This window comes from Phalacrocorax aristotelis, chromosome Z (genome assembly GCF_949628215.1).
Source record: "Phalacrocorax aristotelis chromosome Z, bGulAri2.1, whole genome shotgun sequence".
NCBI lineage: Eukaryota > Metazoa > Chordata > Aves > Suliformes > Phalacrocoracidae > Phalacrocorax > Phalacrocorax aristotelis.
In genome coordinates, this window is record NC_134311.1 from 46,853,661 (window position 1) to 46,866,482 (window position 12,822).

A 12,822-nucleotide genomic window follows, 5' to 3' on the forward strand; every position below is an offset into this window, starting at 1 on the left:
TAGAACCTACACAGGGAGGAGGAACAGGCCAGCATGAACCTTCTGAGATTCAACAATGACACATGCAAAGATGTGAATTTAGGAAGCACAAGCCCCCTGAAGCAATATGGCTGGTAACTGGCTGGGGAGTAGCTGTGCTGAAAAAGGACTTGGTAATCTGGGTAGACAGCAAGCTAGCCACAAATCAGCAGCATGGCATACAAGTAGAGACAGCTGACAGCATCCTGGGGTATCAGTAGTAGCACAGCCAGAAGATCAAGTGATTAATCACCTTTTATTTGGCACTCATTACAACACACCTTGGATAATGACCAGTTTTAAGCACACACCTTCCCCATAATACAGGAACAAGGTTGGAGTGGGCTCAGGGGAGGGTCATCAACATGGTTGTGGGCTGAAGTATATATAAGAACTGAGGGAACTTGGTATGTTCAGGCTGGAGAAGAGATAACTTCAGGGTTTATAACAGACATCCCAATACCTAAAAGGAGGTTATCAAGAAGATGTAGCCAGTCACTTCACAGCAATGTACAGCTAGAGGACAAGAGACAACAGACACAAATCAAATCCAAAGTGGTTCAGACAAGGAGAAACTTTTTCCACCTTAATGACAGTCAAACAGTGGAACAGGTTCCTAGGGAGGTTGTCCCATCTCCATTCTTAGAGGTTTTCACGACCTAACTGGATGAAGCCCTGAACAATCTGATCTCATAACTGATCCCGGTGTGAGCAGAAGGTTAGACTAGAGATCTCCTGCAGTCCCTTGCTACTGGAACTATTCTTTGATGTAACTCCTACCAGTGGGACCATACAGTTGTCTCTCATTACTTTGTCTCTTCTACTATCACTTCTGCCTCACTAGAGCTGAAAGTAATGCAAAGGGCTTAAAGTTCTTCCAACACTGAAACTTTTGACTCAATATAGTCGCTTCCCAACTTTGACTCATTTCTTATAGATCAACATATTTTTTTAGCTGAAGGACTACTTTATCAGTCCTCCAAATACCTATATGCTTCTGCTTAAGCCTAGCTGACTTTTTTTCTTTTAGCTGTAGATAGTTACTTCTTATTCTTAGAGGAAGAACTTGCCTGTGTTTCAGTCCCCCAAAGTAGCTTCTACTCCCACAGCTTTCAGAAACACAGCAAAAGCAGTTCCAATTTATTCTATGTCATGCTCTCACTCTTCAAGAAAAGTAAATTCACATGGAGACCCAAATCCCATGTTGCTTCCAATTTACATAGTGCTACTGGGTTCAGAGCTAATTAATAAATTATGCAACCCAGAAAAGCCTGTTTCCTTGTTTTCAGTTATTACAACCATCATCTTCTGAGAAAATAAATTCTCACAGCTTTGTATCTCTTCCAACTTTGGAATCATTTATCCTACATGAAGTCCAGCTAAAAAGACATCAAGTGTTCTAACAAAACAAATGAAAGTCTTCAAGACTTTCCGAAGACTAAGGCTTAAAGACAAACTCGTGGGACTCCTCCAGGAAAAGGGAAAATATATTAGGATACCAAATCATGGCTTAGAAGAAAAAGCCATGCTTCTGATATTGTCTAGAGACCAAGGACCACAGCCTTCAAAGGTAAGTAGATCAAAGGCTCTTGTATTCTCTCTGAAGGGATCCAGCAAAAGCAATCACTGATATTCACCAATGTTACTGATACTTGCATGCTTCAAAGAATAAAAAAGGCACAGGAAAGAGACAAGGCAGTACCTGTCCACCCCATGTAATTACTCCAAGGGAACTGAGTATATTAATGTCCATCTGAGATAAAGCTTCACCCTCACTACCTATCTTTATGGAGCTCTAGAAATGTAGGTATCTGGACCAACAAAATTATATGGATAGGCTGCTTCTGTTACTTCAAGCTCTATTAATAAAACCACCAGCTGTTTAACTCTGCTAACTTTCATGGAACGGTTTGCATTCTCTGAATATCACAGAAGGTCATTTGTTTTCAAAAAACTCAGTTGGCAGAAGCTCCTAGGACTAACTGCCTGAATCAACAGATGATTGCAAGTAGTGAAAAGTACTGTTTGGATATTAGACAAAGTTTATTCTGATATCCAGTTAACACACAGAACAGATGTTTAAGCAGGCAAAAATTCTTTTTTGTACCCAAAAACCATCCAAAACAGGGCAAATCTGCTTTACTGGGAAAAAAGTGTTGAACAGAATTATCCAGTTTAGAGGTGTAGGGGAAGGCTGTTTAAGGTTCTCTTCTTGGCCTCAACCTGCATCAGGGGAAGGTTTTTGACTGGATATTAGGAAAAATTTCTTTACTGAAAGAGTGGTCAGGCATTGGAACAGGCTGCCCAGAGAGGTGGTGAAGTCACCATCCCTGGAGCTATCAAAAAACGTGTAGAGTGGCACTTCAGGGCATGGTTTTGCAGGCATGGTGGTGCTGAGTTGGTGGTTGGACTTGATGATTCTAGAGATCTTTTCCAACCTTAATAATTCTATGATTCTATGATTTTAGTAACACAAGTACTTATTTCTCTGTAAGCACTAATAACAAAGTTCCTGATGCAACTGGTATCATAACTGTAAAAACTGTATTTCCTATTCTTAGCCACACAAATACATGTATTCAGGTATTTCATACAGCAATTCCAGACAAAGAAATATAGTCCCTAAAAAGCAACTCTTTTTATTTTGAGGATAAGATTTTTGTTTAAGAGTTCTTCCCATTTTTCCAAAATGTGATTTTCGTGGACCAGAATGACCCTAAATAGAAAAACCCTTCAATTCTCAAAGAAATAGTTTCATACATCTATATAAAAGATTCTCACAAGAAGCAAAACATTATTGAATGCATCAATGTAATTCAATATTTAACCATTATTCTTATGCTGGTCTGTACACTCTAATAAAGGAAAGTATCTTTAAAAGTCTCTCAAAGGCTTATTTGAAAAATTACTATATATGGATTTTTACAATTTTTAACTAACATTACTAAATTAAAATTTAAAAAGCAGATCTTGTGGTAAAACTTGTTAAGTTCTAATGGTTTGGAATATTCCTAAACAGGTGTTTAAGCTACCATCAAAAATGCTTCTAATTAGCTTACATTTTATCTGTCTTATCATTCCTTGATTCTCAGAACATATTCATACCAGTAATAATTCAGGCCTTAAAGACTCACATCTCTGTCACTGACTTAGTGGAGTGTAATTTGCAATTTCTAAGTCTTTAGAAAAAACACAGAGTCACTGAAATGCTGAAAAATGCAAAGCTTGTATTCAACACCTAAAGGGATAGTAGAGCTCCACATGGTAACTACTGGACAGCATTATTCCATGTGCAAGCAGTACTCCACTTAACACTTACTTCTTGTGATAAAAGGTCTTTACTTATCTAAGAAACTAATATAATTCACAGAATTAAATGCTCTGACAAACTCTGTTAAGGAAACTTAAGCACATATGCATACCACTTTGGGGGACTGGGTCTAGCATGATGAAATTGACTAACCAAAACTGTTCTAAAAAATGTAGGTGAGGAACTCATATACTTTATGAACTTTGTGTGGGGCCAAAAGGAGCGTTCATGAGAGGATCTTGTACTGAAAATTATTACTAAGCACAGGTATCTAAGATAAAACGTTGTGTACCTACATGAAAATAAGAATTTGCTAAAATAGAAAAGTACCTGAGAGAACGGTTGTGATGAAAGTTAAAAAGAACAACTGACAACAGATAAATAAAAGCATTAAAATGCCAAACTAGAAACCTTGAGAATCAAATCGTTTTACTGACACGTAACTTCCAGTGTAAAGCATTAACACTCCCTTCAGGATCTAGTATGTTTGCATGATGCATGGTTTACATTTTTGGTGCACATGTAACACTTAAATACATTATTGTATTTTAAAAATTCGTTTATGCAGAATTCATTACTCCAGATTTATTTCACATCAAACAAATCAGAACAGGTAATCTTCTGTAATTTTAACCCATTATTTGTGAATACATCAAAGCTGAATATGACCCATGTGTTCAGACTCACATTTATTTTCTAAAGAGCTATAAAAATAAAAACCAGTGCAGTTCTGCATTTCAGAAGTACTTTCAAAAGTCATATATATAATTTCTACAAGTCTATTAGCTCCCCAGATGGACTGACTGCATCTTAAATTTGACAGTATCTGTTGTTCACTCACATCATTACACTGAGCTTCGGAAGCAAAAGCAAAAGCACTTGTTTTCTCTAAGAATGCAAGAGATGTAATAACAGATAGGAGGACAGAGATGAGCTGCTTGCACAATTCAAGGCCCAGTTTTTGAGCTTGGACAGAAACAACAGGAGAAAAATTCCTGAAACTTCCAGAAGGAAGGAGTAAAGGGTATCTGGAGATTCTTGGAAGGTTAACAGCTCCCTGACTGATCACAGAAAGACATGTTATGGTAGCCATGTTGATAAGACAGGAGAAGTATTTCTAGACTGAAAACTACTCCAACTTAACAGGCATTAGCCAAAAAACCTAGAAGAGCCACATGTTTCACTTGAGGATGCTGAATTTGGCTGGTCTAACCTTAAATACAAAGATGGACCTTGGAATATAAGACCTTGGAAGGATTGAAGAAGCGGTCCAAAAGCAAGCACAGGAAGAACACTTGTTCAAGAAAACTTTTAAGTCTGAAGGGAAGAGTATTTAGCTGTAACATGAATTTTCCATATCTTCTGGAACACTCGAATACAGAAATGTGCCAGAAAGAAAAAAAAAGCCCAACAAAAAAACCCAGAACCACATTCTCTGTAAGAATAAGAAGTTACACACAAGAAAACTCATACAGTACAAAGTAGCTTGTTAAGCAAAACAACTAATGCAATAGGCATTCATCCAAACAAGGCTGTTCTGAACACAAAGGAGCTTTTTTAAAAACAAAACAAACAAACAAAATATCAGATCAATGGTAAAAGCCTTCTCCAGTTCAAGGAAAGGCAAAGAACTTGGTATTAGTTTAGTGCCATGTATGTTGCTGCCATAGAACTCATGCTCAGAGCAGAAACAACCAGACAGGATGAGATTACAGTTTAATTAACTGATGTTATTTTAGGACCATAGAGAATTTTGAAATACATGTATTCAGTTTCCCAGCTGTGAAGACCGCAGTCTTCCTGAAGCATCACATTAGATTACTATCATAATCTATTTCACACACTTTCACAAATTTTTAACATTAAAATTGTTACCTTTTCTTTGAGAAAAAGGCCTTCATTTTTAATATGACACTGGTTTACCTAAATACACAATCTTACATTCAGACTTCCTTTGGCTTTATTTTAATGAAGAGCTCTAAGGTGTTTATAATACAGCACAGGTTTCAAATGTATTACTAAAAACATCTCTGTAACCACACATATAGAAAGACTGTCTCACAAGCTTCCTTGCTTAAAGGAAAACCAAATTCTTCAAATTCTTCCAAAAACTGTCCGTTACCAGACACAGCAGGTTGTGCTGAGCAGGAAAGGAATCCCAAGGAATTTTGTATGCCCTCACACACTTCACCCCTTTTCCTATTTTTCATCACCAAATTAAAACTTTCCACAATTATTCAAAAGCTGAAAATAAAGATTATCCACTAGAAATTATACACAACCTCTAGACAGAAGTCTTAAAGATTCATCTAGCTCCCTGAAGTGAAAAGTTATATTTTCATAATAATGTAAATGTATACAGAAAAACCAGTCTGTTGCAAACCTGCCATGTATGTTTTCCTACACTCCTCCCAAACACTACTAGAGACAGGACTCTATCATAACTATAGTTTTCAACATTTTTGCTTCAGCAAACAATCTGTAACAGATTGGTTATTTTCTCTGCCTATCCATAATATATATGGTTACTGATATGGACCTGTTATTAATGGAATGCCAGGTTCTCAACCTTGGCTTTGTTTGGCAAATTGCATCAGATTATGTTGTTTTCTAGCGACTGAAAACTGTAGGGAATGTAAACTGTAGGTGGTACCCAAGCTTTCACTGCCATTTTACAATTAATTTAAAAGGTAACTTACACTTTGAGTTTTTCCAAGTTCTCTTGGGCATTGTGTTTTTCTCTCTCATATGCTTTTTCTACCTCTTTGAACTCTTTCTTGATCATTTCTAAATCCAAAAGAGCTTCTGCTTGGCTGGCTTTCTCCACTTGCAAAGCTCCTTCAAGGTCTTGAATTCTTAACTACCAAGTGAAAAGAAAGCAATTAAAGTAAATTAGGAAAAACTATCACGATCTTTAATGCTGTTCTATGTTCTGTTCTGCTTTACAGGTAACTATATTAATTCTATACGGAAGTATATGCACAGAAAGCACTGAACACATGTGAAAGTGTATTAATAAATACAGACAGATACGCTAATGAAAAGCACCTTTTATTCTCCTTTTATTTGGTGGTGTCTGGATTTTACCTTTTTCAGTTATTACTGAAGTTTTCCAGGGAAATTCTATTTTTTAAGTAGACTCATGTAAATGTGGGATGCTACACTGCCACTCAGCACAAAGCACACTTGAAGCTCGTTCATGTATATGAACAAGGAAGAAAACCTTACCAGTCATTCACCCATAAAAGGTACGTCTCTAACTTTGAGGAATGTTACTCACCCAGTTCCTTTGTATGTAAGAGTAGAGAGAGGAAATTAAGGAAACTAGATCCTTCCTTTCTACTAGTTTAATCACCACTTAAATAAAACTTAAGTGCCTGTACATAGAGAAGACCATAAGAAAACAACTGCCTTAAGAATGGCAGTACTTATCTTCGTTACTCAGAAAGTAAGAAAAAAAGATACCAAAAACTCTTTTTTATTTGCTTAGTTTTCAAAAAGTTGAGTGTGAAGGGCTTGTTAGTTAGTATGGATTACCACGCAATCATCATTTAGCTTTTTCCCACTTGCTTTTTAAAATAAACCATAGTTGCCTTACCGGGTCAAACCCCATGTGATACAGCTTAATAATAAAAAGATTTAATATTCAAGTATATACACTATGTTTTTTTCATATAATCAATCTTTACTAGTAACTGCAGATGTAACAACTTTGTTAGAAGCTGAAGTGTACTCTGAATAATTGTATTTGGAACTGCAGTTTAAGGATGCATTAAGCTCTCACTCCTAGAGAAGTTGGATGTACGCACTGTATCTCCAGGTAGCTCTAAGTGCCTATTCAAAAGATACAGGGCAGGATATTTAAACAGTAGTATAGTCTTTAACTATTGTGAAACATTTCCTTTCCCCTCTCTGTTTAAATTCTAGTGGGAATTCTCGAATTTACGAATGTGACATTCTATTTCATCATTTGTTCTAATAACTTCAATTCTCCCTGAAGAGCAGGTATTTTTCTATTCTCCTTTTATATACTAGCTATTGCAATTTTGACACTTCTTGCAAAAAAATATTCAGTGTTTTCACTCAAGTATGTAAGTGGTCTTAATATTTTTGGAAGATTGTATCTTTACAACTTCATAAACCGTTTTACTGTAAACTTCTGCAAAATGTTTAACAAAAAGTTTACCTGGATGATCTCTGAATTGAATTTGGATTCCAAATGTGCTGCTCTCTCTGCTTCAATGTTTTCTTCCAGTTTCTTTATTCTTACTGTAGCTGCCTAGAAGTACATTTTGAAGAAATTTAAGTCCAGAGAGATGGTAAACATGGCACAAAGACTATTCTGTTCATTCTGTATATTAGGTCTCCGTACACCAACCTGATATATCTGAACTACTTGTACTTTGGAACCGTGAGAACTCATACCAAGAAATACATACGAAAATATTTTTTACATATCTAGAATATCACATTATTATTTTCTATTTAGTTAAAGAAATTTATGTAGGAAGAAAGGGATGATGGGGGAAGGGGATATAAGCAGGCCCTTTAGAGAGGAGCCTAGGGGTGGCATGTCAAGGTTGGGGGTGAAATTGACAGCCCAGCTCAAGTGTATCTACACCAATGCACACAGCATGGGCAACAAACAGAAGGAGCTGGAAGCCACTGTACAACAGGATAGCTATGGCTTACGTCGCCATCCCAGAAACATGGTGGGATGACTGTCATGACTGGAGTCATGCAGAATGGGGAAAAAAATAGGAGGCACTAGAGGTCTGTGTGTGGTCACAGGGCCATGATCTGATTGCAATCAGAGAGACATGGTGGGGCAGCTCACATGACTAGAATGCTGTCATGGATGGCTACAGGCTTTTCAGGAAAGACAGACCAGCAAGGCAACATGGGGGAGTTGCTCTTTATGTGAGGGAGCAACTGAAATGCATCGAGTTCTGCCTTGGAGTGGAAAGAGAACAAGTTGAGAGCTTGTGGGTAAAAATTAAGGGGCAGGCAAATATGGGTGACACTGTTGTGAGTGTTTGCTACAGGCCACCTGATCAAGAAGAGGAAGTCAATGAAGCCTTCTACAGACAGCTGGAAGTAGCCTCTCAATCACAGGCCCTGGTTCTCATGGGGGACTTCAACCACCCTGATACTTGCTGGAAAAGCAACATGGTGAGGCACACACTCCAGGTGGTTCCTACAGAGCTCGAGGACAACTTTTTGATGCAGGTGGTGGAGGAGCCAACGAGACGAGATGTGCTGCTTGACCTTATCCTAACGAACAAGGAAGGGGTGGTTGAGGATGTGAGAGTTTTGGGTAGCCTTGGCTGCAATGACCATGAGATGGTGGGAGTTCAGGACACTGCGTGGTAGAAGCAGGGCAACAAGTAGAATTACAGCCTTGGACTTCAAGAGGGCTGACTTTGGCCTCTTCAGAGACCTGCTTGGAGAAATCCCACAGGCTAGGGCTCTAGAAGGCAGGGGGGTCCAAGAGAGCTGGTCAGTATTCAAGGACCACTTCCTCCGAGCTCAAGATCAGTGCATCCCTAGGAGGGAGAAGTCAAACAGAGGAGCCAGGAGACCCACAGGGATGAGCAAAGAGCTTCTAGAGAAACTCAAATGGAGGAAGGTGGTTCACATCATTTGGAAAAAGGGACTGGCCACTTGGGCGGAATATAGGAACGTTGTCAGGGTACACAAGATGTGATGAGGAAGGCCAAGGCCCCCTTGGAATTAAATCTGACAATGCGTGTCAAAGATAACAAGAAGGGCTTCTTCAAATACGTCAGCAGTAAAAGGAAGACTGGGGATACAGTGAGCCCACTGACGAACAAGGAAGGGGCCCTGGTAATGCAGGATGCAGAAAAAGCAGAGTTACTGAATGCCTTCTTTGCTTCAGTCTTTACTGCTAAGACTGACCCTCAGGCATCCCAGCACCCAGAGGTGAGAGAGAAAATCTGGAGAAAGGAGGACTTCCCCTTGGTTGAGGAGGAGTGGGTCAGAGGTCCCCTATGCAAACTGGATCCTAGCAAATCCATGGGCCCCGATGCGATGCACCCGTGAATGCTGAAGAAGCTGGCAGATGTTCTTGCTGAGCCACTCTCCACCATCTTTGAAAGGTCATGGAGGACAGGAGAGGTGCCCGAGGACTGGAGGACAGCAAGTATCACTCCAATCTTCAAAAATGGCAAGAAGGACCTGGGGAACTATAGGCCAGTCAGCCTCACCTCCATCCCCAGAAAGGTGATGGAGCAGTTCATCCTGGAGGTAATCTCCAGGCATGTAGAGGAAAAGGTTATCAGAAATAGTCAACAGGAATTCACCAAGGGAAGATTATGCTTGAACAACCGGATAGCTTTCTATGGTGGCGTAACTGGCTGGATTGACAAAGGGAGAGTAGTGCATGTTGTCTATCTTGACTTCAGTAAGGCATCCAACACTGTGTCCCATGGCATCCTCGTAGACAAGCTAAGGAAGTGTGGGTTGGATGAGTGGAAAGTGAGGTGGACTGAAAACTGGCTGAAAAACAGAACTCAGAGGGTTGTGATCAACGGGGCAGAGTCTGGATGGAGGCCTGTCACTAGTAGGTGTTCCCCAGTGGTCTGTGCTCGGTCCAGTCCTGTTTAACATATTCATCAATGACCTGGATGAAGAGACAGGGTGTAACCTCAGCAAGTTCGCTGATGATACCATGCTAGGAAGAGTGGCTGATACACCAGAAGGCTGTCCTATCATCCAACACGACCTGGACAGGCTGGAGAGCTGGGTCGAGGGGAACCTCATGAAATTCAACAAGAGCAAGTGCGAGGTCCTGCACCTGGGGAGGAACAGCCCCAAGCACCAGTACAGGCTGGGGGCTGAACTACTGGAAAGCATCTCTGCTGAGAAGGACCTGGGAGTGCTGGTGGACAGCAAGCTGACCCTGAGCCAGCACCGTGCCCTTGTGGCCAAGAAGGCCAACAGTATCCTGGGATGCATTAAAAGGAATGTGGCCAGCAGGTTGAGAGAGGTTATCCTCCCGCTCTAGTCAGCCCTAGTGAGACCACATTTGGAGTACTGTGTCCAGTTCTGGGCCCCCCAGTTTAAGAAGGACAGGGAACTGCTTGAGCAAGTCCAGCAGAGAGCTACCAAGATGATCAGGGGGCTGGAGCATCTCCCATATGGGGAAAGGCTGAGAGACATGGGTTTGTTTAGCCTGGAGAAGACTGAGGGGGGACTTCATCAATACCTATAAATATCTAAAGGGTGGGTGTCAGGATCATGGGACTAGGGTCTTTTCATTAGTGCCCAACGACAGGACAAGGGGCAATGGGCACAAGTTGGAACATAGGAAGTTCCACCTGAATATGAGAAAAAACTTCTTTACTGTGAGGGTGACAGAGCAGTGGAACAGGCTGCCCAGGGAGGTTGTGGAGTCTCCTTCCCTGGAGACATTCAAAACCTGCCTGGACACGGTCCTGTGCCCCCTGCTCTAGGTGTACCTGCTCAAGCAGGGAGGTTGGACAAGATGATCTCCAGAGGTCCCTTTCAACCCCCACCATTCTGTGATTCTGTGAGTGCTGCAATGGACAGCTATAAGCTCTTCAGAATGGATAGCCTAGGAAGGAGAGGCAGTGGGGTGTCTCTGTGTGTTAGGGTGTTTTGATCGTACAGAGTTCAATGATTGTGACAATAAGGTCAAGTGCTTATGGGTAAGGATGAGGGGGAAGGCATGAAGGCAGATATCCTGCTGGGGGTCTGTTACAGACCACCCAACCAGGATTCAGAGGTAGATGAAGCATTCTGCAAGTGGCTGGCAGAAGCCTCCCCGTCGCTAGCTCTTGTTCTTGTGGAGGACTTCAACTTACTGGATACCTGCTGGAAATACAACAAAGCAGAGAGGAAACAGTCCAGGAGGTTCCTGGAGTGTGTAGAAGATAACTTCCTGACACAGCTGCTGCATCAGCCTACCGCAGGAGGTGCCTTGCTTGACCTGCTGTTTACAAACAGAGAAGGACTGGTGGGAGATGTGGTGGTCAGAAGCTGTCTTGGGCTTAGCAGCTATGAAATGATAGAGGTCTTGATTCTCAGCAAAGTGAGAAGAGAGGTCAGCAGAACCACTACCATGGACTTCTGGAGGGCAGACTTCGACCTGTTCAGGGCACTGGTTGGGAGAGTCCCTTGGAAGGAAGTCCTGAGTGGCAAAGGAGTCCAGGAATGCTGGGCATTCTTCAAGAAGGAAGTCCTGAAAGCGCAGGAGCAGGCTGTCCCCATGTGCTCTAAGATGGACCAGCAGGGAAGACAACTGCCTTGGCTGAACAGGGAGCTTTTGCTGACACTCAGGAAAAAAAGGAGAGTCTACCGCTTTTCGAAGAAGGGGCAGGAAACTCAGGAAGAGTACAGGGATCTCACAAGGTCATGCAGAGAGAAAATCAGACAGGCAAAAGCCCCGCGAGAACTCAATCTGGCCACTGTTATAAGGGTTAACAAAAAATCTTTTTACAAATACATTAACAACAAAAGGAGAACCAAGGAGAACCTCCATCCTCTATAGGACATGGAGGGGAACACTGCCAATGAGCATGAGGAGAAGGCTGAGGTACTAAATGCCTTCTTTGCATAAGTCTCTAACAGTCAGACCAGTTATCCTCAGGGTATTCAGCCCCCTGAGCTGGAAGGCAGGGACAGATCACAGAATAAATCCCCCATAATCCAGGAGGAAGTGGTTTACAACCTGCTGAGCCACCTGGATACTCACAGGTATATGGGGCTGCATGGGATTCACCTGAGAGTACTGAGGAAGCTGGCAGAGGAGCTTGACAAGCCACTCTCCATCATTTATCGGTAGTCCTGGTTAACAGGGGAAGTAAGTCCCAGATGACTGGGCACTTGCCAATGTGACACCTGTCTACAAAATGGGCCAGAAGGAGGATCCAGGCAACTACAGGCCAGTGAGCCTGACCTCAGTACTGGGGAACGTTATGGAGCAGTTCGTCTTGAGTGAGAGCTCCAGGCATGTGTGGGACCACGAGGGGATCAGACCTTCATGAAAGACAGGTCCTGCCTGACCAACCTGATCTCCTTCTATGACCAGGTGACCCACCTAGTGGATGAGGGAAAGGCTGTGGATGTTATTCACCTGGACTTTAGCAAAGCCTTTGACACTGTCTCCCAGAGCACCCTCCAAGAGAAGCTGGTGGCTCATGACTTAAGACAGTTGTACTCTTCACTGGGTAAAAACCTGGCTGCATGGTCGAGCCCAGAGAGTTGTGGTGGACAGAGCTAAAAACAGCTGTCAGCGGGTCACAAGCGGTGCTCCCCAGGGCTCAGTTTTGGGGCCAGTCTTGTCTAATATCTTTATCAATGATCTGGATGAAGGGATCGAGTGCACCCTCAGTAAGTTTGCAAACACCAAGCTGGTGGGAGTGTTGATCTGCTCGAGGGTAGGAAGGCTCTGCAGAGGGACCTGGACAGGCTGGATCAATGGGCTGAGGCCAACTGTATGAGGTTCAACA

General features: G+C 41.9%; 1 protein-coding gene across 3 annotated transcripts in view; it reads right to left on the bottom strand.

Annotated features, from left to right (window-relative positions):
- The window catches only part of CCDC171 (coiled-coil domain containing 171), a 162,743-nt gene that overhangs the window by 120,894 nt on the left and 29,027 nt on the right, over positions 1–12,822 (bottom strand). For all 3 annotated transcript variants that reach the window (XM_075078194.1, XM_075078192.1, XM_075078193.1), the window contains 2 exons: positions 7,515–7,607; positions 6,028–6,188 (listed from right to left, as the gene is read on the bottom strand). In XM_075078194.1, coding sequence (XP_074934295.1) covers positions 6,028–6,188; positions 7,515–7,607 — 254 coding nt within the window. The remainder of the gene's footprint in view (positions 1–6,027; positions 6,189–7,514; positions 7,608–12,822) is intronic.